Raw genomic sequence first — 26,766 nt, forward strand, 5'->3', positions numbered from 1 at the left:
TCTTACTCCAAAGGGTTTATTGAGACAAGTTTCACGTACAAGTCAGGGCGGAGGGAATGGGGCTTATAAACAGGAACCTGGGAGGGGGGCCTGGGGGCACAGGGTGGAACCCAAAACAGTGAAATAAATAGAGGAAGAGAGTGAAGGGTCAGGAGCGGAAACAGACAGACTATCACACAGTGATAACAACGTGGGGGGGGGGCTCCATTAAAATCCCATTTATTTATACAGATATACAGGGAGTTATGGGGGGCCCAGGGGACCCCACTCCACCCTCCATGCCCTGCGGAGGGGCAAGAGAACGCTATCTCTCCCCTCATGGGTAACCCCATGGGGGTTTGGGAGACTGCCCTTGGAGGAGTGTTGGGGGAGGTAGGGTCAGGCGCTCCCCCGAGGGCATCACCTGCTCCCCAGGCAGTTACTGGCCCTGGCAGCACTGGGTAGTGTCTGGAAAGCTGTGCTGAGGGAACTGAGGGGAGGGGGATCACTGGGCACGCTGGTGGGGAGGTGGGGAGGCCCCCGCAGGGAGGACGATCCCGGCCTGTAGCTGGCTCCAGGGCCCCAGCAGACCCAGAGTAGGGGCGTGGGGGCGCCTCCCACCCGGCTCCCACCCGGGGCCAGGGAGGTGGAGAGGAGCGGTCAGGGGTTCCAAAAGAGAACCCGGCACCTTCTGGCATCTTGGAAAAGTTGAGCCCCAAGGACACCCAGGCCTGGATGTGTGGCTCCTGAGAAGGAGGCTCAGAGACCCGGAGTGGGTGCCAGGGTAAAGGGAAAATTCCCAGAGACCAAGCTGGAGGGCAATTCCTGAAGGAGGCCGCACCCGGCGGGAGGCCGCGGGAAGGGCCTCCTGGGGAGAGGGCCCATAGCACCACCAGGCTCCAAGGCAGGCGGGAGGCGGCCAGGCCTTGGGGCCTCCAGACCGAGGCCGGGAGTCACCTGCAGGAGACAGAAGGGAGGGGAGGCTGGACCACAGTCTCCAGAGTGCCAGAGGTCAGGCAGTTCTGGCCCTTCCTTTGAACGCCTGGGGCCACCCTGGCAATTCTCGCAGGGCATCCCAGCTAGGGTGTCGGGATTTGGCACCCGCTGGAAATGCCAGGCGGGAGTGAGGGTGCCAGGGGCTTCTGCCCTCCCAACCCAAGCCTCCCTCCCTCCATCCCCTCACCTCAGTCCCACTGCCCGGCCCCACCCCCCAGCCACGGTGGCAGCCTGGGCTGGGGGGCCAGGTGGGCATCATACGAAGACCTTGGCCAGGGCGTCGGCGCCCGCACTGGCGATGAGGGCCTTGCTGGGGTGGCAGGCGACCGCGTGGATGGCCTCCTCATGCTTCTTGCGGTGAGCTGTGATCTCCTGAACACACGTCTTGTTGTCCAGGCTCCACAAACGCAGTGAGCAGTCGTGGCCTGTGCGGGTGCGGGAGCAGAAGGGGCTGTTGCTCAGCAGCTCCAGGTTCCCCAGCTCCCTGCCCAGACCTGCCTCCTGAACCTGGCCTCCCTGGAGACAGCTGAACAGTCCTGGGCCACCCCGCCCTCCACCACCATAGCTCGTGCCTCTGTGCGTGCACGCATTTGCTGATATCCCGGGGCAGGGTGGGCTCTGGTCAGGCCAGTGCACCCCCTTCACCCCCCTGGGGAGTTTCAGCCCCTTCTCCATCCACCCGAGTCCCAGCCACGCCATCGAGGAGCAGCCCCGCGGTCACTGGGGCTTGGTGTCTTTATCCACAAACAGCAGGTGCCCCAACTGCTAAGAGTCCCCTGTCTTGCGGGGACTGAGAGTCAGATAGGCCTGAACGTCAATCCCTGCAACCCGCTGGGCTGTGACCAAGTGAAGTGAGTTCTCTAGGCCCAGTTTCCACATGTGCGCAATGGGGGCTGCAGTACCAACCTCATTCAAATACAACAGGGCCGTGTGGGAGCGTGCCTACCGTGGCTCCAATGACCCCACCCCCGTGACCACTCTAACCAGCCACAGAGGGGCTCCTGAGCCCTGCTCAGACAGCACTCCCACCAGCAGCCCAGCCTCAGGGAGCCCCCGAGGACTCCTCTCCCTCTCCTGCCGGGAAGGGCACGCGCCCTCACTCCTGAGGGGCCAGGAGGCTCCCGACTTACTTCCTGACATCAGGAAGACGCCATTGGGGTCCACGGCGAGGCAGGTGACCGCATCCAGGTGGGCGACCATGGAGTGCACCAATTTCCCTGCAGAGAGAGAGGGTGGGCGGCAGGTTACTTTTCCTCTCTGCGCCCAGCCTGGAAAGGTGCAGGGGCTAGCAGGGACACTGAGCCTCCAAGGTGGACTGACCAATCTCCCCCTCTGAGCTGGGCTCACCCTGCCTACCACCAGCACAGGTGAGCGGGGGCCGGGGAGGCTGGGGCTCACCTGTGCGGTTGTCCAGAAAACGGATGCCTCTGTCGTCATGGGCGGTGATGGTGAGGGGCTGGCTGGGGTGACTCACCACCTGATTGATCTGGGTTGGGCCTGAAAAGGAGAGAAAGCAGAAAAAGTAAAGTGGGGCGGAAGTAGGGAGATCAGGAGGGACAAAGACAAGAGGAGAACTACCACCCCATCCCTGTCCTCTGCCGAGATGCCAAGCAGGGCTGGGCGCCCCAGCCGCTCCCTCCAGGGCCCAGGGCTTCTCCATCTGTGCCGTGGACACTGCATGGCCCCGGGGCAAGCAGGAGGGGTGGCCACCGTGAGGGCAGTGCTTCTGCTCCACCGAGAGCCTACAGGGGAGCCCCTGGGATCTCTCCCTCAGCCCTCTGGAGCTGTCCCTAAGGGCACAGTGACTGGGACTTGATCTCCATCCTGCTCAGAGCCCTGCAGAGGGCAGGGCAGCCACTGTCCACTGACTGGGCAATAGGTCACCAAAGCCCCAGGAGAAACTGGGGCCCTGGAAGCATTCAGACCTCAGCCCCTGGCTCTGGGCACCCCCTTACCACTGTTCCCCCGGGAGTCCAGCGTGAGGAGCGCACTGCCAGCCTCCAGGTCATACAGGACGGTGTTGCCAGAACGAAAGGAGGCCACGATGTGGGCAGGCTCGGTGCTGGTGAAGGCCACTGAGGTGGGGGTCCCGTGATCTGAAGGCAGAGGGGAGGAAGGCTGCCAACAGCCCTGCTCCTGCCCTGTGACGGGAAGCCTGGGCCCTCGTCAGGAGTCACCCTCCTCTGGGGCCTCCACCCCCGGGTGTCACGGCCCCTCGCCCTGCCCCTCACCGCTGGCTGTGGAAAAGGTGCAGAGACAGGTCGGGCTGCTGTTGCTGGGGTCCCAGATGCGGACGGAACCATCGGCAGAGCAGGAGGCCAGGCGCTGGGAGGCGGGGCTGAAGGCCAGGCCCCACACGGCGTCCCCATGGCCCTCCAGGACATGGCTCAACACACTCGGGTCTGGATCCGCCGGAGGGGGGAAGAGGGCTGCATCAGGGCCGCGGCCCAGCTCCAGCTCAGACCCCGGCAGCCCCAGGTCTGCAGAGTCACCCCCCGCCCCCAGTCCTCATGCCCTCAGAGCTGCTCAGGCTGCAACTGTGGGCTGGCTGTTCTGCGAAGGTTTCAGGCTTTCAACGCCCCCAGAGTGGAAGCTCCAGAGGTAGGGATGATCTGGCTCCCAAGCTGTTTCCCCAGGCCCGCGACAGTGCCTGCCATAAAGCCCTGCATGGGATGTACCTTTTAGGACTCAGTTAAGGAGACAAGGGCCAAGACTTCTGCAGCCTGGCCCCTGGAGTCAGCCCCACCCTCTGTCCCCGCAGTCTTTTCTTGCCCACTCTCTCCTCCAAAGCCCTCTGGTTGTTCCCACCATGGCCTCCCTGGTCACTCGAGTCCACGTGGGGTGCTCTGGCTGGGCCCTGCTGACACCCAACATGTGACAGCCTGCCGGGCGAACCGCAGACATTGCCTGGGGCTGACCCCTGACCTTTGACAGGGTGAGACGATCCTGAGAGGAGACACAGATCCCCAAACTCTGCCCTGACATGCTGCGGCATGGAGCCAAGTGTGTGATCAAAAGCATTATCAAAAGAGGTGTCAGAGGGCAGGGACACGGACACTGACCAAAGGGGACGGTCTGCTCCCTTCTCCACTTAACAGTAAACCCTGCAGCCCAGCCCAGCCAGCGTCTCCACCTCCCCTGCACTGGCCCCTCCACTCCACCACGCAGATGCAGGCGGAGACCATGAGGTGCTGCCAGGGCCACCACGCCTTTGCCTGGCTTTGTCCCAAAGCTCCACCCCAATGAGCTGCTCTGTGCATCGCTCACCCATCGCCCCTTTGCTGCCTCGTCTCATCTGACCCTCGGTCACGTGCTGAATCACCTGGGTCCTGGCTTCCCCAGAGCGGGAGCCCTTGGCGTTCCCTCCTGAGTTCTTGAAGTGTGAAGCCTGGGTGCTGAGGAACCAAGAGGCCCCCAGGGGCAGGTGGGTGGTAGGGAAAGGAAGATGGGAGGGAGCTGTCCTCACCGTAACCATCGTAGGGGTCCATGTTGAGGTCTGGAATCTTCCAGCTGTGGATGCGGGCGTCTGCCCCACCACTGTAACAGTATTCACTGTGGCTGCCCATGGCCACAGCCAACACGGGGCCCCTGAAGGATACCGAGGTGGGGTGAAGTGGGGACCAGACACTCTGGGCTCACCTCCCCTCAACGGGACCTGAGGGTACACCGCTAGTGTATTTCAAGGCTGCTGAAAAGGAATCTGGCATCTGGACCTCTGGTTGGGCCACCCAGGCTAGCTGCCCGTCCCCAGCCTCCCCCACTCCTCTAAAGGCTGTGCCGAGAACCAGATGTGGGGCACCGGAAGTCTGCAGGGCGCCAGGAGAGGGTGGGGTGTGTGCAGAGGCCACGGGGACCTGGAGCCTTTGGCTGCCCTGCCGTCTGCCCTGGCCCCCAGGATGGCAGTGAGCGGGCCAGGGGCAGGCTGCCACGGGGGCAGGGGCGCTTCCCTACCTGTGAGCCCGGAAGGCGTGGATAGGCTCCACGTCTAGCGCGGCATTCCTGTGGGCAGGCAGAGGAGCCGGGGTCACCCTGTATCCTCACGCCCGGACATCCCCACCCAGCCCTCCACCCCAGGGCTGCTGCCCTCACTTCTTGGCTGTGACCGCCTTCTGCAGGTTCCAGAGCTTGAGCGTGCCGTCCTCGGAAGCGGTGAGCAAAGCCGACTGGCTGTGGTGGAAAGCCAGGGAGCGGATGCCATCATAGTGGGAGCGGAGAGTGAACTTGGGGTTCCAGGTCTTCTTGAAGGCGTCTTTGCTGTCAGACAGCTGGGGTGGGGGAGCTGCCTCAGGGTCTGCCCATCCCAGCTGGCGGTCCCCACAACCCAGCCCCACATGAAGTGGCACACGGCACACACGAGCCTCTGGCCCGGGCCCGGCCGCTTCCTTCTCGCCCGCCCGCAGCGCCCCCTCACTTGCTCAGTGAGTTCCTGCAGTGTGCAGGGCCCATGCTAGCTTCTGAGGAGCAACGGTGAGCCCAAGCCCTGGGGTGTCCCCATTCAGGGGGAGCCTGGGGGAGATGGTCAGAGATGGTCTCCATCACAGAGATGATTAACAAGCAGTGCCATAAATTTCAGATGCACTGAGAGGAGGTGCCGGGCAACCCGTCCCCATCTGTGCGGGTCAGTAAGGCGTTCCTGGGGAAATGACATGTGATCAGGATGTTACTAGGTAAATGAAGGGAACAGAGGGCGGAACCAAATGTGCAAAGTCCCTGAGGCAGACAGAGCAAAGGCGGATCTTGAGCTGAGAGGAGGCCAGGGCCCCAGCAAGTGAGGGAGAGCGGCAGGGGAAGAGCCCTAGAAGGGTGGCCCACACTCAGGAACCTGCTGCTCCTTCTCAGGGACGGGGTTGCGGGGGGGGCCCTCGGGAGGGTTTAGAGCAGAGGAATGGCCCAGGTTGTTCTGGCTGCTCCATGGCGGGGGTGCTGGACTGGGGAAGAGGAGAGTGGCTGCAGAGAGAGGCGGGAGGAGGTCCCCAGGGAAGTCTCCCAGGGAGTGGTGAGGCAGACCCGACACGGGGAGTGGAGAAGGGGACCAGCACACCGTGTGGGAGAGACCGGGGAGCGGAGTCCACAGGCCTCTGGGAGAGAGTCCCTGAGACACCACAGAGGGCCTGATGGACCATGGTGTTGCTCTCGAGGTAGGGGACCCAGGGAGGGCCCCTGGGGAAAGGAGACGAGCAGACTGTCAGGCAAGCCTCAGTGCCCTGCCCTAAGGCGGGGTGCACCCCGACGGACCCCTACATCTGGGCTCTGTCACTCGAGGTCATCGCTCCTGCCACAGTTGTTCAGGACTAGAGGGTCTACCCCCTCATGCGTATGCAGCCCCGGGTGGGAAGTGTCTTCATTTCATTTTGGGGGAGCAGAAGAACCCTGCATCTTCCTGCTCAAACTCTCCCAACCCGCCCCCCGACCCCTAGAATGCCTAACCTGGCTCAGATCACCAACCGCATGGAGTCTCGCTGGAAGCTGCGGTAAGCATCCTACCACAGGAAGAAGCTCACACGCGCCTGCTTCAGAGACGTCCGGAGAGCCAGCGGCCTGGCCACAGATCTCAGGCTCAGGACACTGGCCCTGAGGTCTCTCTGCACTCCAGCCCCACTGTCCCACCAGCCTCCACTCATACCAGATCAGCCTGTTTTTGTTTTGTTTTGTGGCTGGAGATCACCTTCCCGTTCACAATCCCCACCTTCTGCACAGACTCCTACCTGCTCTGCCCCAACCCAAAAGCATCTGCCACCTCTGATGCTGTATTTGGACTCAGCACCCCTTTGCTCCTGCTTCGCGCCTATGGTGGGTCCTAGATTTGAGGTGCATGGGAAGTCTGGGGTGGGAGGGAGCATTGCTGAGAGGAGCAGCCTGGCAGCGTGACTGAAACCCAGGCCCCAGAGCCTGCCAGGCCAGGCACCTTGGTGACCCCGTCAAGTCCCAGCGCCTGCCTGCATCGGCACCCCTGTGACACAGGGTGAGCTGGCGAATGATCTCACATCGTCCTGCTGTGTGAGGGACTGGGTGCAGGCAGGCACCCGGCCAGAGCTCAGCCAGTCCCAGCGCTGCACCGGACGCCTGGGGGGGCCCACGAGGGATGGGGCACCCCAAGGACTTACATCACAGCTGAGGTCGTTGTCGTTGGTGACGGTGAGATCTGCCAAGTCCCCCAGGCTCACCTCCCCGCCCCCGATAGTGTCCATGATGAAAACGTCTGAGGAGAAGCCAAAGGAACCTGGTAGGGGGAGGGGAGGGAGGGGGCAGAGAGGGGCCGGGAGAGAGAGAGACAGAAAGAGGCGGAGAGAGGTGAGAAGGGAGACAGAGAGACAGAGAGAGGACAAGATCAAGAATCACAGCTGGAGAGAAAGAAACAGGGAGAGTCAGACAGACAGGGCAGGACAGACAAAAAGAGAGGGAGACAGAGATAGACAGACGAACTTTTCGGACAGGGAGGCTGCAGACCAGAGAGAGGCTGGGCCTCGACCCTGAGGACACAGAAGCCCGGGGCTTAGTTTCTGCAGCCTCCCTCTGCCGTGGGGCCCTCAGGACTGGGCCAGGGTGCAGGGGCTGCTTACCTTCGTGGGGCCGGGGCTGGGGGGTGCTGGGAGGTGGGCCGGTCACTTTGGGGGGCAGCCCATCCACGTCCCGAAGGTCAGCCAAGATCCCCTGAAGTTTGACCCGCCGGCTTTCTGCAGGCACAGGGCGCAGGCGGGCGGGCGTCACTGACTGGCCACTCAGCCACGTGGGGAGGGTGCTCCCCTGCCACTGTGGGGGGGGCTGGAGAGCCCTGGGCTCTGAGTAGGGGTGGGGGACAGGCGGAGGAGACAGACGGAGAGGGGACCCTCCATGGCTTCAATCCCCCGCCATCCTACATGACCCCGGGGGCCTCGGAGCTCAGAGTCATAGGACAGGAAGCGCTGCCCCCCTGCCTCCCCCGCGCTGGGTCTGCATCCTGTCCCCCCTCCCCTCCCTATCCTCCCAGGGCTGGAGGGCTGGAGGCTCTGCCTCAGGAAGAGCTGGGCCTGCCTGTGACCCCATGAGATTCTCCAGGGAAGGGGACAAAGCCTGGCCACGGCGGTGCAGCCGTCGGCTCTGCAGGGCCACTCTCCTCTCAGGAAGTATATCCGGCCGGTGGGGACCCTGAGGCAGGAAGCAGCTGCAGGCGCAGGCGGTGGTGCCCGCGGCGAGGAAGGCCGGCCCGGACGCCCCAGCTCACCCAGTTCATGGTGGGCGCCCTCTGTAGCACAACGCCGCGGGTCGTGCGGGCCCTCCCCGTCCTCTCCTGAGCCCAGGAAGTCAAACTCGCTGATAGCGTCCTCCGAGTCATCCTCCTCGTCTTCGTCCTCCGTCTCAGGGGCCAGGGCCTTGGATGGCAGCTGGGGCACGGAGACCAGCAGAGAGCTCAGGGCCCCAGCCGACTTGCTCGCTCAGAGCGGGGAAACCAGCGTTCCCGCCCGTGGCCCCCAGTCCCACAGCCTGCCGCCATGCTCCCCCTACTGGAAGCCCTCGGGGCGTGCCAGCCCCCAGCCTGGCTCTGGAGACCCCTTTCGCTGCTGCCCGCATGGACCCCCACACAGGGCCCTCCTCCTTTCGCTCAGGCTGGACCTGCTCCCCCGTGCCCTGCCTCCTAGCCCAGTACACTTCTCATGAAAACAACGTCAGATAATATGACAACTTGTTGCAGGGGCAAGGGAAGCTATATTTGGGTGTATGGGTGTACGGGCGTCGAAGGAGACGCTACGAAGTGAGATCAGATCCATGGCTACAACAGTAATGACGATGAACACTTAGCACAGTGCTGGCCTCTCTGAGTTACTCAGTGCACTGATCAGCTTCGCACATGATTTCACAACCCCGTGAACAGTTATCCCTCTTCTAATTATTATTCCCATATTACAGATTAAGGAAACTGAGGCTGAGCAGAAGCCCCTTGGCCCAGGTCCAAGCCATTCCACATACATCAAAGACAAGTTTTGGGGTGTGAGGTTACCCGGGGGTCTCCAAGTCTTCCCGATAACTCCTATACTGGCTGCATTTTTGTTTTCTTATATAACAAGCAGGAGCTACTTTTAGAATGAGAAAACACCCCAGGTCTTCCTTTCTGAGAAACAGAATGCTGGGCGAGTGAACACAGAGTCTGCTGAGTTTTCCCACAGTCGGTCGTAACCAGGGCTGAGAACCAAATCCTCTCGTTTTCCTCAGTCCACGAGCTTGGACCCCGTCCCAGGCCTGTGAACTGAGGGGCAGCATCGTGCCTGCATTTCCCACCAGACACCTTTGAGACGCAGCCTCGGGAAGTGACATCTCGCAAGTAATCCTTCAGCCTCCCACTTCCTACGCATCACTATGCTTTACATCAAGTGCCGTCCGGGAGGGAGCTGTGTACTAGGCTCTTCACAGACTGCACTTAGATCGCTTAAAGAGAGTTTCAGAGTTTTCAAAGACCGTTTGGATATCTGAGTTCTGCTTTCAGTGCTGGCTTAGGACACAGCCCGCCCTCAGCACTGGGACTCCAGGACCAGTGGACTCAAACGCTACCTCTTCCAGGAAGCCTTCCCCCTCCTCAGTGTCCCCAGCCTGGACCCAGGTTCAGTCAGGCTGTGAATTCCTCCGGGGCGCGGGTGACTCTGTCCCAGAGGCTCAGCACCCCAAGCTGGGTCTTGAGGGTATGGACATGGAGGTGGCTGCGCTAGGGCATCTTGAGGGGCCAGCCTCTGGCCTGTGTGGGAGGAGGGGGATGGGATGTGACTGCCTTCCCCTTCCTTTCTGGGAGAAGACCTGGCCTGCCCAGAGAGAGGACAGTAGGGCTTGGTCCTTGAGAGGGGCCTTGCTTCTCTCTCACCGCCTGGGACCGTCAGTGCCATGCGTCTACCCAGTGTGAACTCATTTATTTTTCAAACATACAGATTTTATTTACTTATTCATTTATCTTTGGCCCTGCCATGTGGGGGCTTATGGGATTGCAGTTCCCTGAGTTGGGACTGAACCTGGGCCGCAGCAGTGAAAGCGCCAAGTCCTAACCACTGGACCGCCAGAGAACTCCCAGGACTCATTTTACTGAATTCCTCAACAACTCAGAAACAGACTACCAGCCTCTGAGGCCGAAACCATGACAAAGAGAATCACGTGACCCCGATTATAGAGCCAGGCCAGTAGCCACTCTGGGAGGCACTCGTGGAGACAGAGGCCTAGGGAAGCATGAGACCCTGCACAGGGAGCCGCCTGACAGGGTGTGTGGGACAGACGTGGGGACAGAGGTGGCCGCCGTGGGGAGCACGCGAGCATTTCTAACAGGAGTGCAGGGGAGAGGGGAGTTTCCCAGAGGGGGCTGAGGGAGACCTGAGAAAGGAGTGGAAATCTAGCAGGGGGCAGGAGGGACCAGGTGCTCTGGACTCAGAGACACCCTGCTCTTCCTGGAGCCCCAAGGCCAGGGCTCCGGCTCCGGGCACTCCGTTCCCCTCAGCGTGGTCACTGAGCGCCTGACCTGCGTGGGACCCTGTGCTAAGCCATGGTGGGGGCCCTGGATACAGAGTGGAGGCCAAAACAGGCCTGACACCAGACAGGGAGGACCCAGGGTGGTCCCGGTCAGGATGGGGCAGCCCAGAGGAGATTCCTGACCCTGTGGGGAGAAGGGGAGCAAGGGAGTTCAGGTGGGAAGAGCTGGTCAAGGAAAGCCCCTGAGGCTGTCTCCTCTCCCTCAGGCCCCCCCTCATGGGTTCGTGTACCTGCCTGTGACTACCTATAAGCCCACTGCTGGCCACAAGCTCCTCCCTGCAGGGACCAGGCCTTGATGTCTCCCTGTCCTCGCTGCCAGCACAGAGCCTGGCCCACAAGGCCTACACTGACCGGTGAGACCAGGCCCTGCCTAAGGACAGCGCCGTCAGGATGGCAGGAGCACTGGGCTCCGGCAGTTCAGGAGCGGGGGTGAAATGCGGTCGGAGCCCGACCTCCAGGCCAAGCTGAGAAGACTTGGACTCTACCCTGTGAGCAGTGTCCCTGGGCCTGGGACACCAACAGCAGACCAGACACTCGCATCCTATGAAGTGCCCCCCAGAGCCCCCCAACCTGACTTAAGGCTACGCTGGGAGCTCAGCCACATCCCCTAAGGGTGCTGGGGAGGGAAGAGAAAAGACCCACACAGCCCCTGGCTCAGGGAGCTCACTGTCTACTGCGGGAGACAGAGCTGGGGGCACATCAGAACATTTCCAAGTCCCACTGTGGTCGGGCTGGCAGGAAGGAGAACACGCCATGAGAGGGCGTCTCGGGGCTGGCCTGGCCTGGGGATTCAGGAAAGGCCTCTTGGAAACATCAGAGCCCAAGGAGGGAATGTGGAAAGAATGACGGGGGTACAGCTGGAGAAGGGGTTGCCCTAACAAAAACGATTAAGGTGCCTCAGAAGGGACCAGAGGCCACAGCATGGCTGGCAGGAGCCGGGACGTGGGGAAGGGATGGAGCAGCCCTCAGAAGAGCCGAGCATGCCCTGGAGGCCCTCTGCGGAAGGGGCTCCTCCTGGGCGTGGCCAGCGTGCTCACCTTCACTCGCTGCTTCCTGTGCTGCGCACCATCCAGCTCATCATCCTCGTCACTGTCATCATCCTCGCAGTGCTGCAGGAAGGGGATCTGCTCCAGCACCGAGCCACCCAAGCGCTCTCTGCCGTCCTTGCCGGCCGCGTTCCTGCCCAGGATGGGGGTGGGGCAGAGGGGGGGTCAGTCCTGCCGGGCGACAAAGCTCGGCTGGGAGTGCACGGAGGCTGGGGGGCCGGAGCCTGAGCCCAGGGGAGCCTCGACTCTGACCGTGCATGGGGCTTGGAGCCCAGCCTCAGCAGGGCGGACCCCGGCTAGACCCCTCACTGAGCTCTGACCCTCCCCAGAGCGGTTCCAGACCAGACCCCCACCCTGATCACACATCCCCAGTGTGTGCTGAGTCAGACAGAGAGCTGGTTGAGAGATCACCGCTGACTCCGCAGCCCGTCACCACAGCCGAACCACGCACACTCAGCACGGCAGGGACACATCCGGTGGCAGGGAAGCGGAACCAGTCATTCCATGACTGCTTGGGCCCCACACGGCTTGCGCCTTCCCCACCACCAGACAGTGCTGCCCGTCCACCTCTGGGCCTGCTGTTGCGTGGCTCCCTTGGGATGACAAGTTTAAGCCAAGGAGTCATTTGCCAAATGGAGTCACCAAACGTGACTCCAGGGCAGAAAGGAGGGCAGAATTCGAAGTTCAGACTAACGCGAACAGCCTCCCAAAAGGAGGTTGCCACCGGGCTGATCCTCCAAGCGCTCTTGTCAGCTGCCCGGGCGAGACGGGTGCCACTCGGTAGAGACCTCCCACCCCTGGGCTACCAGTCCAGCCCCTAGCCCTCACTTCCCAGCCTCCCTGCTCCTCTGGGGGCCTCCACACGTGGAACAGGCTCCTTCCTTGGCGCCATCTCCACACCCTCTGCCTCAGTGACTGCCCAGCCCCAGGGTTTTCAAGCCCGCCTGTGTGCTGGTAAACTGGAGATACATTTATGAGTCAAGTGCTGCCCCTACCCTCGCCACGGGGGCTCACACAGACACCTCACACTCCACTCGTTCTGAATGGCCCCCTTGAAGTCCCCCACCTGGGTTAGCGCTGCTCCCAGCTGCTCAGACTCCACCTTCCAGTTACCCCAGTTTCTTTGCATTTCCCCCTACAGCCAGTCCTTTTGTTATTGTCGACTCCTGCTGAAAACCCACTGAGAAGCGGACCAGCCTCACCCCTTCACTGCTGACGTCCACCATCTCTGGCCTGGACATCTCCAGGAGTCTCCAATCGGCCCTCCCTGCTCCCAGCCCAGCCCTCGGTCAGCCTCTCCATCTCGAAGAAGACCAAGGCTATGAGATGATGTCACACCCTGGCTCGAAACCACAAGCTTGTCTCCAAACTCCTCATCGTGGCCCGTGAGGCCCGCTGTGATCGGACTCCTGAGATCTCAGCCTCACCACAGACCACGGCACCACGTACTGGCAGCGCTGCCCCCATGCCAGCCTCTGCCTGCTCCTGGGTGTGCCAGCCCTCTCTTGTCCTGGATCCTTTACCGAGAACACTCCCCTCCCAGCTACTCGGCTGGCTCGGCCTCCACTCCATGCAGTTCTCTGCCCAAACGTCATCCTGTCCTAAGCAGTACTGCTTCTCCCATCTCTCTTTTTCTCTTAAATTAAGATTTTTTTTTTTCTTTTTTGATGTAGATCGTTTTAAAAGTCTTTACTGACTTTATTATAATATTGTGTCTATTTTATGTTTGGGCTTTTGGCCATGAGGCATGTGGGATCTTCGCTCTCGACCTGGGAAAGTCTTAACCACTGGACCACAGGGAAGCCCCCTCCCACTGCTTTCTCACTGCCTTTCATAGACCTCCTCACATCATCAGCAATTTAGTTATTTTCTGACAAACAGCAGCTACCGACGACAGAATGAACACAGGAGAGCTCCCCGGGGGGCAGTGACCACGTGTTGGGCTATGATCCCCAGGTCCTGGCGTGGGCCCAGGGCTGCCTTCAGTAGGGACCTGGCGTTTGATGGGGCGCGTGCAGGCCGGAGCCTCGGGCAGGGCCAGAGCCTCGGGCAGGGCCAGGCCTGAGGGGAGCTATGCAGCGCAGCAGCACGGAGATGACACCAGGGGAGGGCCACCCAGGACAGAATCTGTACATCCCACAAGGGATTGACAGCAGGTTCCGGAGCAGAGGAACCCACGATACGCTCCAGGAAGGATGTGACCCCAGATCATCGACCAGCCTCATGGAGGGGGAGTGGTGGGTAGACACCCTCCAGACCCCAGGGCTCACCTCTTGATCTGCTCCTCGATCTGTTTCACCAGCAGCGATTCTCCGCCGCTGAGCCCCCCGGGCACCGGCGGGGCCCTAGGGCCCCCTTCGCTGGGCTCGGCGGCCCCGTTGAGCTCTAACGAGCGGCCCAGGAGGGAGCGCACGCGCTTGGACCGCATATCCAGGATGGTGTCAGTGTAGCCAACCTCTTCCAGGTACCTGCGGGGAGGCAGAACCAGGACAGGTCGGGCCGGGGAGGCGGAACTGGGGTGGGTCAGGCACCACATGGCTCCTTTCTATACCGCAGGGACGGATGCAAGCTGGGCCAGCCTTTTTGGAGAAGCAACTGAAGACAACACACCGAAATCTCACGTAAGCGTTCCCCTGAGCCTTTCTACGTGGGCATCACGCTGTCGCAGATGCTCGCAGAGACAATGTACATTTGGGGGACCTAAAGGCAGGGGCCGACCCACACGTCTGCTGATGAGGACTGTGGAAGTAGATGGCTGATGGGACACTAGGCACAGGATAAACGAGGCAGAGTGCCAAGTGCTCAATGCGTGCTCAGTCGCGTCCGATCCCTTGTGAGCCCATGGACCGTAGCCCACCAGGCTCCTCTGTCCAAGAATACTGAAGCAGGTTGCCGTCCCTTCTTCAGGGGATCTTCCCGACCCAGGGATCGAACCCGTGTCTCTTAACGGCTCCTGCATTGCAGGCGGATTCTTTACCACTGAGCCACCTGGGAAGCCCAAAGAGGAGAGGGCCTGCTCAATAAATAGCACAACAGAAATTGTAAGTTAAGTGTTCCTTACAATTCAAGTGTTTGTAGAAAAAAAAAAAAGAACGTCTAAGGATAGACCACACACAGACACATTTGTATCATGCCCTGCACCAGGCCTAGAAAGAAACACACTGAACTTCAGAGCAGTGATCTCTGCAGAGTGAGATTAGGGATGTCAGTAGAACTTCTGTCATTTACTCTACACACGAGCATTTATTACCCCCAGGATTACAAAACCTGAAGCCAGCTGAGACTGGCCTAAAGGCTAAAAAAACGGAAAAAATTCAACTATGAGTATCTGTGGCTTCAAATCACTGGAGACAGGAGTCCCTGGCTGGTCCTCAGGGGGTGCCCGCAGAGCCTTTTCTGTTGACCGTGACCTTGCCCCTTGGGCAACAACAGACACACCATCTTGGGCACGTGTGTGTGTGTCTGAGGCTCCCCTGCCCCCACCACCAGGGAGAGGCGGGGGAGGCAGGGCAGGTGGGGTGGAAGGAGCTGGGCTCCGGGGACGGGTTCCTAAGATCACACGTCAGACCTTCCACTTATTAGCTGAGATCTTCTGCACAGGTGCCCTCTCTGCACCTTGTTTTTTTCGCCTGTGAAAATGAAGGGAACGCTAGCAGTTACACTGCCCGGGGATTTCCGTGAGGAATCCTTGTGTGCCGGGCGTTTGGCCCAGCGCCGGGCACATAACAGTACCTGGCAGGCGTCGCCTGGGACAATCCTTCTGTCATCACTGTGTGCACGCCCTTTAAGCTAGCAACTGCAACTATCCTCTCTGACGTTTAGCATAAGGAAATCAAGGATACGGACAAATAACTTCCTGGTGTTTGTCACACTGTCTATTAAAAAAATGCCTTCAACAAAATATACAAGAAGAGACTGGCCACAGGAAATTATGATTATCCACATAACAGATGATTACATAGATCTTGAAATGATGCAACATAATTAATTTACGTGGAGAAACACTGACAACACTTAAAAGCAATGCCTTATGAAACAATGCAAAGGGGGAACCCCTGCTTTTATAAAACACGCACACACGCACAGATACATATACACAGACGAGAAAGCCTGTGTGTCAAAATGTTTACAGGCGCATGAAATTCCCTGGGTGGTGGAATTATGGGTGATTTTTGTTCTTTTCTGTGTTTTCCTGTTTCCCAAGTTTTCTAAAACACACATATCTCTCTAATGAAGAGCAAAAAAATCTTAACATTACATCCTGGGGAGGGGAAAAGGGCATGTGGGATTGCTTTCCAAGTGTGGGGGTCTCCCAGGGCTGCCTCCTACCAGGAGTCTTCCCGCGCTCCACCCCCACAGGGTGATGGGCCCTCTCGGCTGTGGCCAGCAGGGATCCTGAGAACTCACGGTCCCCAATGGGGACAGGAAGGACTGTGGCGTCCCCGGGCTTATCTCCCTGGCCCAGCCTCCGCCCTGGCCCGGCGCGCACTCACTGTCGGAGAAGCTGCCGCCCCTCCTTCCACACCAGCGGGCTGTTCTCCAGGGTGACCGACTCCACGGGGCCATTGGAGACTGCAGGGTAGAGAGAAAGGAGGCGGGCTGTCTCGAGGGCACCATCCAGGTGCCCACCACCTCCTCCACCGGCCCTGTCCTCACCCTCAAACCCAAGTCGGTCACTGTGGAGCCACATGCTGGGAGGGCCTGGAGCCTCCCTCTTCCCCTGCCCTCCTCCTCTCTGGTCTCTTTGGGTCACTCCCCAGACCGTCCCCGGACTGTCTTCAGACTCTGTTCTGCTATTTCCCCACACAGCAAACGGGCTTGGCTCTGAACGAACAGGCAGATGACTGGCCCAGTCTGCCTCGGCCACTTCCCGGCTATGTGGACTGAGCAGGTCGGTTTACCTCTCTGAGCCTCAGTTTCCTTATCTGAGAAACGAAGTTAACAATCACAGCACCCACCTCTTGGGACTGCTGTGAGGACTGAATGAGGCAGCCTGTTTACTTTCCTCATCGAATATTTATCAGGCATCTATTATGTGGCCAGCTAGGTGCCTGGACTGTATTGGTCAACACAGACCTGTCCTTGTGGAAGGCACTCTGGTCAGCGTTCGACATGAAGAACGATGGCTACCGCAGCCTCACCTTGTGAACACACCACACTCTTCCACGTCTCCACGCTCCTGGACCCTCCTCCCTCCACCTGGACACCCTCCCTACTTCCCCGATGGTGAACTGATGCCTCTTTCCAGGAGCTCCGACTCCCAGGGGCCTCGTGTGTCTCTCTGCCTCAGACAGACAGAGGGACAGCGGGCAGGACTCCCAGGCCTTCCCTGCCCTTTTCCTAGGAGCTCCGACTCCCAGGGGCCTCGTGTGTCTGTCTGCCTGAGAGAGAGGGTCAGCGGGAAGGACTCCCAGGCCTTCCCTGCCCCCTGCCCCCCAACAGAAGGGCACCATGAGTGAGACCCAACCACTCCCAGTCCCGGCCAAGCTGCTCTCCGTGGAGCATTTGAGACTCAGGAGTCCATCTCTGCTCTGTCACGCTCGGTTTGCAGGGGGCGGGCATGCGGGGAGGATCAGGCTGGCGTGGGTACCTGGTTCTGACAGTTCTGGCTTCTTCTCTCCCTGGTTCAGGTCTGTCCCAAATTTCAATTTATGGTATTTGGCCCTAAAAGGTCAAATGATGAATGAATGAGAGGCACCGAAGCGTCGACAGGGCCAGCCCTCGCCTCCAGAATCCCAGAGCCCGGGTTCTCGCTCTCCTCCGCCCTCCGCCCTGCCTGACTGGGAAGCAGCCGTGGCGGAGGCGGTGGCACAGATGGCACTGTGGCGAGCCCGCTGCTTGGGAGCCGGGCACACCAGGCTGCTGTCCCAGCTCTAGAGTCCTTGAAGAAGTCCTCTCCCTCCAGAAGCCTCACCTGCACCCATCGGGCCCCTGGAAGGGAGGGATGAGACGAGGACTGTGTGGTGTCTGCCACGTGGTGGGCCACCACCATGATGAAGCCGTTGCTTGCGGTCTGCCCTGAACCCCACCCACGAAGGCCTGTTCTGCCCCCCTCTCCTGGACCGTGCAGTACTGAGTCATGGAGGAGAGGATTCTCCCAGGGGCTCGATCCCTGAGGGCAGGCAGCCAGGGCACGGCAGGGCTCACCTCTCCTGCTTCAACGCGTATTCCAGCATCTTGATCCGCCGCACCAGGTCCGTCTTGAGATTCTCCTGCCCCTTCCTCTCTCCCTGGAGGAAGGCCACCTGAGCCTGCGGGTGGACAGAAGGGGGTGGGGGACGGCAGGGCTCAGGCTCACCGACCTGTGTCCCGTGCTCGCTCGGGGCAGGCAGCTCCAGCACCCCCACCCCCGGGACATGCAGCAGCCAGTTCTTCAAGAGTGGAGACCCTGAGCCAGGGTTCAGCGGGGCAATGAGAGGGCGGCTGGATCTGTTTCCCTGTCACCCGTGATGAGACGACTGAAGAGAGACTAAATGGGAACAGCTTGGGGCTCCCTGGGCCCCCACCTCTGGGGAGAAAGTGGGGGCGGTAGGTATTAAGACCCCTGGGCGCCTCCTCCCCCATCCCCGGGCAGGTGCCGTCCCCGAGGTTGTTGGGGGAGGTGGCACAGCACTGTTCAAGCAGAGCTTCTGTCTCTGGGGGGTGTGGGAAGCTGCTTCTGGAGTCTAGGGACAGGAGTGGGTGGTTCGGCTCGGCTCCCGCTGCAATGCAACAGCTTCGCCGCCTGACCTCCAAGGTGGGGCCGACCGTCCTGGGGGAGTCAGCCCAGAGGAAGGGAGACATGTCACAGACATGACCCCGGACCCCTGCCAACCACTTCACACTGTCTGCTGGCCCGGTCTGCCCCTGTCTGCTCTGGCCTGTCAACGGGCCTTTTGGAGACACCAACTGCCTTCCAGGCATGCTCCTGGCCCCCGACCATGTTCCGGAAGCCCAGTGCCAGAGCCCTGAGTGCCGTGCTCCTCCCTGGCTTCCCCTCAAGTGCTCCTCTGACCCAGGCTGGGACCACCCGAGCTTCAGCCCTGGCTCGGCCACTTCCACAAGGCACGATCTTAGGCGGGTCATCAGCCCTCTCTGAACCACCCCTTCCCCTTCCAAAAAATGGGGCTCCTGAGAGTGCCTGCTCCTCACGTGTTAAGTTGTTCTCAGTCCAAAGCCTGGCACAGACGAAGGGCTAACAAATGTCAGCTCCCACCTCTTGTTATTTTTATTCTCTCAAAGTACTTAATTATTTGGCTGCATTGGGTCTCAGTTCTGGCATGCAGGCATGCGGGATCTCTCCTTGTGGTCCACAGGCTTCCCTTGTGGGCTTAGCTACCTGGCTGCATGTAGAATCCCAGTTCCCCGACCAGCGATCAAACTCACATCCTCTGCTTTGGAAGGCAGATTCTAAACCACTGGACCACCAGAAAAGTCCCGGGGCCCGGTTCTTCACGGGAGCTAGGATCCTCGAGACCTGAGACCATGGAGCAGAGGTGTCCGTGGCTGACAGGCCTCCTGCCCACCCCGGCAGCTGCGTCGTCCTGGAGCCGACCCTCACACATCACAAGCTTGCTGAAGAACTTCCGCAGCTCCCTCAGGAGAGCCCCCAGACACCTTTGCCAAGCGGTGAACATTCCCAAAGCCTTGCTCCAGGACTGTCCGTGGTTGGTGGCCTCTCAGATGCCCATGAACATGCTTTCTCCTCACCCTGGGGCTCGAAGAGCCCCGACCTCCCTGCCCCTGGCACTTATGCCCCATACGGCCCTGTGCCCAAATGCCTCCCGTCACCCGCCTCCTGCTCCAGGGACCAGGTCTCTCCCTCAGGTCAGTAAAGAATCAAATGTGGGCTGAGTACTGCTGAGCACTGCCCTGAGTGCAGGGCCAGAGGAAAAGGCACACTCAGGCACCGCCGGGGGGGCCACAAGTTCACAAACCCCTCCAGCGGGCAATCTGGCCACATCCACAAACATGTTAAATACACACTCCTTTTGTCCTGGCAGTTCCACTTCTAATGAGTTTACCCCGTAAGTATAACTGCAAGGGCAGACTTCCTTTCTTTGCATGTATTAACGCACAACAAAAGTGTCTTTCATTCACTCTACAAATATTTACTATGTATCAGATACAATCCTGGACACAGAACCGAACAAGATGAAGTTCATATCTTAGAGGAGGGTGTGGGACCAGCAGTGAACAAATAAATATGTGTCACAGATGTGCTACAGAAAATAAACCTCACCTGTCCACTGAGAGAAAGGGACTCCTCCCAATACTTCTTTTCTCTACGCTTTAAATCAACACGTGTGTACATAAATATCTAAGGCCACACGTGATCAACATCTTCGGAGTTTGAGTTCATGTCCTTTGTGGATCTTCTCAGCCACCCAAATCAACGCTGTCCGGAGTGAGTTTTAGAAGGTGAGGGCAGTGGCGGAGAAGACGAGGTTGATCACCAAACACATGCCCCAGGTCCCCGTCTCCCTATGCCCTCGCCACTCTGGGCTTCCACCCACAAGTTTCTGATACTGGGTGCCTGCCCCGCCTGCTGAGCCCACAGGCGTTCCCCACTGGACACTGGTGACCGCCTGTGATGGGACAGGTTCAGGGTGCGGGGCTGGCGGAGTAACAGAGAAGATGAGCGCCTCCTGGCCCCACAGAGCCCTCAGTCCAGGGCACGGGCTGGGCACAAGCAGCCACAGCTAACACACGACTCGACTCGGACCCCAGGAGGGAACAGAGGAGGGTGGGGAGGAGGGACACCTCTGTGAAGAAGTGACAGTTCAGCTGAGACCTGAGCCTGGTTAGCAGGCGGCCAGGGGTGGAATGCGCAGCTGGTAGAGAACGGCAAACTCTACAAGGGCCGGTATGGCTCCATCTGAGAATGCGTAAAAGGGTTAGTGAGGGAAGTCAAGAGAAGCTTGTCGGCCTGACAAAGAATCACAGACCATGCAAACGAGTTTGAAACCCACCGTAAAACACAGGGGAAGCTATGGAAGGGCTTTTTCAGCAGACGAGAGATGTCATCAAACCTGCTCAGGGGCGGGGGCAGGGAGAGGGACAAGCTAAAGGCCCAGAAACCAGTCACAGAAGGAGGCAGATCCCAGAGAGAAATGACGGGGGCTCAAACCAGGAACAGGCAGGGGGGTGAGGAGTGGGTTTAGGGTACTAAGGAGGTGGCCCTCACCTGTGGGGGAAGAAAGTGGAGGGGGAGAAGCAGGGTAAGAGTCACGCCCTGCTCACCCCCCATGGCCTCCCTTGCTCCCTGAGCGCCCATCCAATGATGATGCGAGAATATCACTCTGCTCTGTGGTCCGCTTCCCAGTTCCTCCGGCAAAGAAAGGAGAAGGAGAACCAGAAACACATGGGTGAAGTGTCCTGAGCTGGTGGAATGCCACAGAGAGGGGAAGCGCTGGGGGCCCGGCCCTCCCACCCTGCGCACACCAGCGGTCACAGCCACACGGCCGCGGCTGCCTGACCTGCCGGGGCCGCGGCAGGCTGGCAGGCAAGGCTGGCATCTGGAAGTTCTCTACCCAACCAGCACCTCCGCCCACTGCCACTGAGACAGGGCGGCAGCCTCTCCTCCGGCTGTTCCCTCCCCATCCAGGCGGCACGGGAGGAACCTGGCTATCTCAGTCCTCCCCGGAGCCCTTGCTGACTCTCCCCATCCCAAGCTTTCGTCCCCCAGCTCCCGGGCCCTTCAGTCCCATCTGGCCCTGTGTCTCCTGCACTCCACTCCCTCCTCCCCAGGCTCTGGCAGGGTTGAGTCCCTGTGGATCCCTCAGAGCTCCTTGTGAGGCTGGCAGGGGCGGTGGAGGGGCAGGGGGCGGGGACCAGCTCCCCATCTTCTCCACCTGCAACAGTGTACTCGCTGCCCCTGCTCATCCCTGAATGTCCAGTCAGACCCCCACCCCCACCCCCTCGAGGTTCCTCTTGTCCTCAAAAAAGCTCACAGCCCTTTGCAGAAGTGCCACAGCCACACCACTGAAATATCAACTGCGTGCGAACCTCTGTAACCCCCTGCGCAAACCAGCCTTCTCCGTTAGCCTGGAAGTTTCTGAAGGGCAGAAACCTCATCACCTCCTTCTCAGAATCCCCCCACGATGCCAGCTCCCTGCTCCCATCTTCCGGGCGCCTCCTGGCAGGACCTCCCAAGAAGTTGCCTTTTCTGCCATTCCCCCACACTGATTGTCTGGTGCCAGGAGCAGCTGCACAAAGAAGCTATTTGGAGAAGAGGTATTCGGGGTTTATGGGGAATCTGACGCAGTCCAGGCCTTGAAGGCTCTCGCGGGAGAAGTCACACCTCTCTAAGTGATAAGTGCTCAAGTAAAAGTGTATAAAAAGAGGTGCTGCTGCGGGGAGTGTAAATGTGGGACAACTTGGCAGAACCAATCACCAGTTTATAAACACGTCTATTCCTCCACCCCACCTGTTTATTCTGCTGTACACTCACACAAGAGGGAATACGAGGACAGTCCCTGCAGCCACTTCCAATGGGCAAAACCTGGAAACTACCAAAAAATCCATTAAGGGGACACAAACTAAATGAGCTGTGGGCGCAGACACCCGCGGGGTGCAGTTCCCAAAAATAATAAGCGCTCTGTGTGCTCATACGAAAGAAGCGCAAAAGATGTATAAGTACGTGAAAATAAGTCACAAAATGACGCGTGTAATAGGATGTAAAAGGCAGGAGGAGAAGGGGACGACAGAGAACGAGATGGCTGGATGGCATCACCGACTCGATGGACATGAGTTTGAGTAAACTCCGGGAGCTGGTGATGGACAGGGAGGCCTGGCGTGATGCAGTCCATGGGGTCACAAAGAGTCAGACACGACTGAGTGACTAAACCGAACAGAATAGGATTTCATATATTACACACACAGAGCTAAATTACTTTTATAGCAATGATAGGGTTTGGGGGAGCGGCTCCTTCCCTTCTCACTCACTTGGGTGTGTGTGTACATCTATACACACAGGCACTTCTGAGATCCTTGAAATTTACTAATCTAACAGAACAACGACAACAAGAGAGTACAAAATAAGTGACGCTGGAGCCCGGACAAAGGACAGCCCGACGGGGCACAAACCACCACTTCCGCTCAGCCTCCAAGAAGGATCACTAAGTGCAGGAGCACGCGCATCTCTCCTCTTGCTGGTCTCAAAGATGAGGCAGCAGCATGGTGGGTGCTGTAGGGTACCCTGGTCTGCTATGACCGCGTGGATGATCCTGGGAAGGTCACTGAGCTGCCCTGAAACAAGCTTGTCATCTGTCCTGGGCGTCAGATGGGTATAATCCATGGGCTTGAAAGCCCAGAGACCACCCCTGCCACCCACAGGCTGTGACCCTCGATATATTACTGACCTTCTCCAAATCTCCACTTCCTCTTTTGATTATTTTTGAAAAGGAAGGGAAGGGGAATAACATCCCCCACCCTCCCAGGATGTTGCAAGGACTAAGCGATACCATGTATCTGCCGTGTCTAATACAGTGTCTTGCCCATAATACATACTCAATAAATAGCAGCTGCTATTATAATTGCTAAATAAGGGCAATGTCCTTGGCCCTGTCTCCACAATGGGGGTATTGAGAAGATATAATAAGACCCTGGGCAAGCGCTCGGGAAGTGGAGATGGGATACCATAGCAAGGGGTACTTACATAAGGCTTTCTCTCCCACCCTAACCCCAAGCCTCAGCTACCACACAGTGAAGATCCCTTTCGGGGTGGGAGAAGTGTGGGATGCTCTCTTTAGTCATCCTAGGAAGAAAATTCTAATCTGGTTATTTACTTGGGTCCCCACCTCAACCAGATACGAAACAGCAACTCAGAAGAGGAAAGACCAGATGCTAGAAGGAGATACTGACTTCTGCTCACAATGCCCCAACCCTCCAAATCCTTGCCACTGGGATACCAGGCTCCTCAGGACACTGTGCCAACTGACCCACACTTCTCAAGGTCACAAAACCCAGCCCAGCTCCTCAGCCTCTTCCAAACATCTCAGGACACCTCCCTCCCCGAATCTACTCCACAAACCATAGGATCCTTTCCCAGAAACTTCCACGAACACCTCCCACCCCAGGATCTTTCTGAAATGTTTCCTCTGGCTGTCTTCCTGCTCCTACAAAAAGGCTCCCCATGCCATGCCCCAGGTCCCCCGATTCCTCTTCACTGTCTCCATCCCACCGCCCCTCTCCACAGCTGGCCAAGTTTGACCCTCCCATACTCCACTTCGGGGGTTCTCCATCTGACATCCCACACACCTCCCATCTCACGGCGGGGGCCCCCACGCCTCCATATCCCCAAAGAGTTTCGGCTCTCCGTTCTCTTCCAACACAGGCTCCTGGCTCACGTCCTGCCTCCATTCGTGCTTCCAACCCTGGGACCCCTACCCTGCACTCGGAAGCCAGGCCTGCCGGGGCTCCCCAAAGTTTCCTCCTCAGAGGAGAGGTCACACACCTTCACGCCCCCCCACCTCCCGCCCGGAGACCTTGCTCCGCATCCTTGGAGTCCTCAACACAGCCGTCATTCAGTCCCTCCAGTCCAAACGCTCCGAAACACCCACCCGTCCCGGGCTCCCGGACTTCCTCTCTCGACTCACACGGGCTCCCCGCCCCGGTCTCGCCCCCGGCTGATCCCAGGTCACCCCCGACGCCCCCTCTCACCCACCCGGGGTCCATCGGGCTCCACCTCCAACGCGCACCTGGTCGGGGACGGAATGCGGAGTCCCTCGTGCGGCACCCTGGGAGCTTTTGGCTCACTCGTATACAAGACCCCTCCATCCTCTCCCAACGCCCTTCGCCGACCTCTCCTGGGGTCCCCTCGGCCTCCCGAGGCCACTTTCTCAGGAACCTTTCCGCCAGCCGGTTCACTCCTACTCCCCCTTCAGCAGGCTCGAGTCGCCCGCGCCGCCTTCTCCCGGCGACCGCGCGGGCCCCCTTCCCGCCGCCGGCCGCCCGGGTGCCCTCCGGACGCCCCTCGGCCGGCCCCTCACTCCGGCTCCCGGCCGGTCGCCGTCCCCTCCCGCCCCCCCGGCCGTCCCGGCGGCCATTGCTCCAAGATGGCGGCGGCGGCGGCGGCGGCGGCGGGTGAGGCTGGGCCGGGACGGGCGGGCGAGGGTCGGGGGTCCCGGGGGTGTGCTCACCTGCAGCTCGGCGCGCTCGGCCTCCCAGCGGGCTTTCTCCGCTTCGAAGCGCGCCCACTCGTGCTGGATAAAGTGTAGGATCCCGGGCAGGCTCAGGGGCTCCGGTCCCGCTGTGGGACCGGGGCTGCCTCCGCCGCCACCGCCTCCCTTGGCAGCCGGGCCGGGCCCGGGGGCGGGGGCGGAGACCAGGGCCGCCCCCGTCGGGCCGGGGCCCGCGCCGGAGCCCAGCGGGCGGCAGGAGGAGGCGGCGGCGGCGACGGCGGCGGCCGCTCGCTCCTCCATCATGGAGGCCCCGGGGCCGGCCCGCGCGCCCGCTGTGCCTCGCGCGCCTGCGCGGCCGCGCCAGTCCTCGCGCGCGCGCTCGGTGGGGGCCGGGGGGGCGGGTGACGGGAACGAAGTCGGGCGCGCGCCTCGCCCACCCGGGTCGACCCCGAAGGCGCGCGCGTGGGAGGGGGCGCGGGGCGGAAAGGGGGCGCGCGCCCGGAGGAGGGCAAACGCGATCCAGGCCCCGCGCGAGGGTCGCCCCTGGGAAACGCGGTACTTGGGGAGGGACCGCTTTCTACCCCCCCTCCTCCCGTTTCACCCCAAAGAAAGACTCTAGCCCTCTCCAGACCCAAACAGCACTCTCCTCCACAATCACTGTCACTCTTTGAGGGAAAGAACTACCACCAGGGGTGGTTTCAGCAATGACCCCATCCTGATTTCTGGCCCAGGTCGGTTGTCATGGTAACTCCTCCCAGTCTGGAACACCCTTAGCCTCCCCTCCCTTCCACCTTTGTGGTTATGGAGCTCCAACTCTCTCCTGGCCCTGCACCAGGAAGAGGTTGCTAAGGTAACCCAAGTCCCTGGTGGTCCTTATGCCCCTACCCTCATCGGTTACTATGGCAACTTCACCTAGCACTCAGGTAGAAAGGACCCCAGCCCCAAGGACACTGCTGAGGGAAGCAGCTCTTTCCCAGCCCCTCCCCGCAGCCACACAGTTGGCATTACCATGGTAACCATCTCCCCCTTTCCCATCGTGGGAGGTCTGTGGACCAAACCAACCAGGTGTTTTTATTTAGAGGAGATGCTCTGCTGAGAAGTAGTTGCTATGGTTACAAGGCCTGGCCCATCCCCAGAGAGGTGAGAAACAAGCAAAGCGAAGTCCTGGTTACTATGGTAATGGGGGCAGTCCCCCTTCCAGTGACCCTAAGACCCACCACGGTAAAGGACATTTTAAGATTGTCTCTCAGGATGGAGTGGGTCTAGGGAAGGGGTTGTCGTGGTAACACCTTCTGTCACTCCGAGTCTGACCTTTCTGGACACATTTATGAAAGAAGGGGTGGTTACACGTTGCTATGACATCCTTCCCATCTCACTTTTGTAGGTGAGATGAAATTGTGTTCTGTTGTGTGAAATTGACTGATTTGGGGTCTCCTGGTTTCTCCTTCCCTCAGCGGTGCAGCTGAGCTGGGCTGGAACCGCCCCCCTGAAGCTCCCTCATCCTGCAACCTAAAAGGTAAGAAATCCCTCAGTGTTACCAGCACTCATGGGGAAACTGCCCTTGTCCCCAAAGGTTTCTCCACACGTCAGACGTTTTCTTTATCCATCACATTACCATTCTACAGATGCAGCCATTGAGACTCAGGCCAGGTGAAGCCTGGCCTGAAGTGAGTATCGATCCTCTTACACTGTTTCGTGGGCAATGGCAGGACAGTCTCAGCTTAACAATCCTCTCCTCACTGACCACTTTTTCTCGCTCACACCCGCTTTTGTTTTCCTGCTCTGTCTCTAAGTTGTTTGCAGGGATTTTGTCTGTCTTACAGCCTCTGGAAGGACCTGCCCAACCACTGTCTGGTTCATCCTGGGTCTCCAGAACACAGAGGACACTCAATAAATACCTGTTTGTTGAGTAACGAGTTAAATTAATTAACAGGCCATATTCAGCTTTGAAAGCACCTGTTAGGTGAGGACTGGGAAAAGAGGGTTGTCTCACTGAAGATGGGCTGAGTCGGACTGTCTTTGTGGACCCAAAAGAGACAGCCAAGTTTATTGGCTAAAATCAGAACTCTGAACCCAGCTTCCCCATCCAATCCTGGGTTGGCCACTTCCCCGCTGTGTGACCTGCAGCAAGTGACTTCACTTTTCTGTGCCTCAGTTTCCTC

At 59.6% G+C, this 26,766-nt stretch overlaps 2 protein-coding genes across 5 annotated transcripts in view; one reads left to right on the plus strand and one right to left on the minus strand.

Annotated features, from left to right (window-relative positions):
* Nucleotides 1–24,936, minus strand: STRN4 (striatin 4). 3 transcript variants are annotated; one of them, XM_061388751.1, is made up of 18 exons: nucleotides 24,623–24,936; nucleotides 17,649–17,752; nucleotides 17,092–17,165; nucleotides 15,995–16,073; nucleotides 13,772–13,969; nucleotides 11,493–11,634; nucleotides 8,177–8,336; nucleotides 7,536–7,649; nucleotides 7,080–7,174; nucleotides 5,065–5,240; nucleotides 4,927–4,974; nucleotides 4,442–4,563; nucleotides 3,207–3,377; nucleotides 2,931–3,071; nucleotides 2,374–2,472; nucleotides 2,106–2,192; nucleotides 1,163–1,400; nucleotides 1–936 (listed from the first exon to the last, which is right to left on the minus strand). In XM_061388751.1, the coding sequence occupies exons 1-17, from the start codon at nucleotides 24,905–24,907 to the stop codon at nucleotides 1,231–1,233; spliced, it is 2,265 nt and encodes a 754-aa protein (XP_061244735.1). In that variant the 5' UTR covers nucleotides 24,908–24,936; the 3' UTR covers nucleotides 1–936; nucleotides 1,163–1,230. The 3 variants fall into 3 exon arrangements, with proteins under 3 accessions (XP_061244735.1, XP_061244734.1, XP_061244736.1); XM_061388750.1 differs by having other exon boundaries at nucleotides 7,080–7,195; XM_061388752.1 differs by lacking the exon at nucleotides 24,623–24,936 and adding an exon at nucleotides 24,182–24,384 and having other exon boundaries at nucleotides 7,080–7,195.
* The window catches only part of FKRP (fukutin related protein), a 13,253-nt gene continuing 11,013 nt past the window's right edge, over nucleotides 24,527–26,766 (plus strand). Inside the window, exons 1-2 of one of the 2 annotated variants that reach the window (XM_061388757.1) lie at nucleotides 24,527–24,566; nucleotides 26,059–26,120. The gene's annotated coding sequence lies outside the window, so the exon portion shown is untranslated. Of the gene's footprint in view, nucleotides 24,567–25,035; nucleotides 25,745–26,058; nucleotides 26,121–26,766 lie in introns of those variants that run through there. The other variant, XM_061388758.1, reaches the window with a different exon arrangement.

This window comes from Bos javanicus, chromosome 18, assembly GCF_032452875.1.
Source record: "Bos javanicus breed banteng chromosome 18, ARS-OSU_banteng_1.0, whole genome shotgun sequence".
NCBI classification, from domain to species: Eukaryota; Metazoa; Chordata; class Mammalia; order Artiodactyla; family Bovidae; genus Bos; species Bos javanicus.

What these genes read in the sequence shown, in the direction of transcription:
- STRN4 (XM_061388750.1), bottom strand. Translation starts at nt 24,907, where the DNA reads ATGATGGAGGAGCGAGCGGCCGCCGCCGTCGCCGCCGCCGCCTCCTCC. An exon ending in CCAGCCCCGGCCCCACGAAG is followed by an intron (nt 7,196 to 7,535) that starts GTAAGCAGCCCC and finishes TCCCCCTACCAG; the next exon opens with GTTCCTTTGGCTTCTCCTCA. An exon ending in CGTCTTCCTGATGTCAGGAA is followed by an intron (nt 1,401 to 2,105) that starts GTAAGTCGGGAG and finishes GCACCCGCACAG; the next exon opens with GCCACGACTGCTCACTGCGT.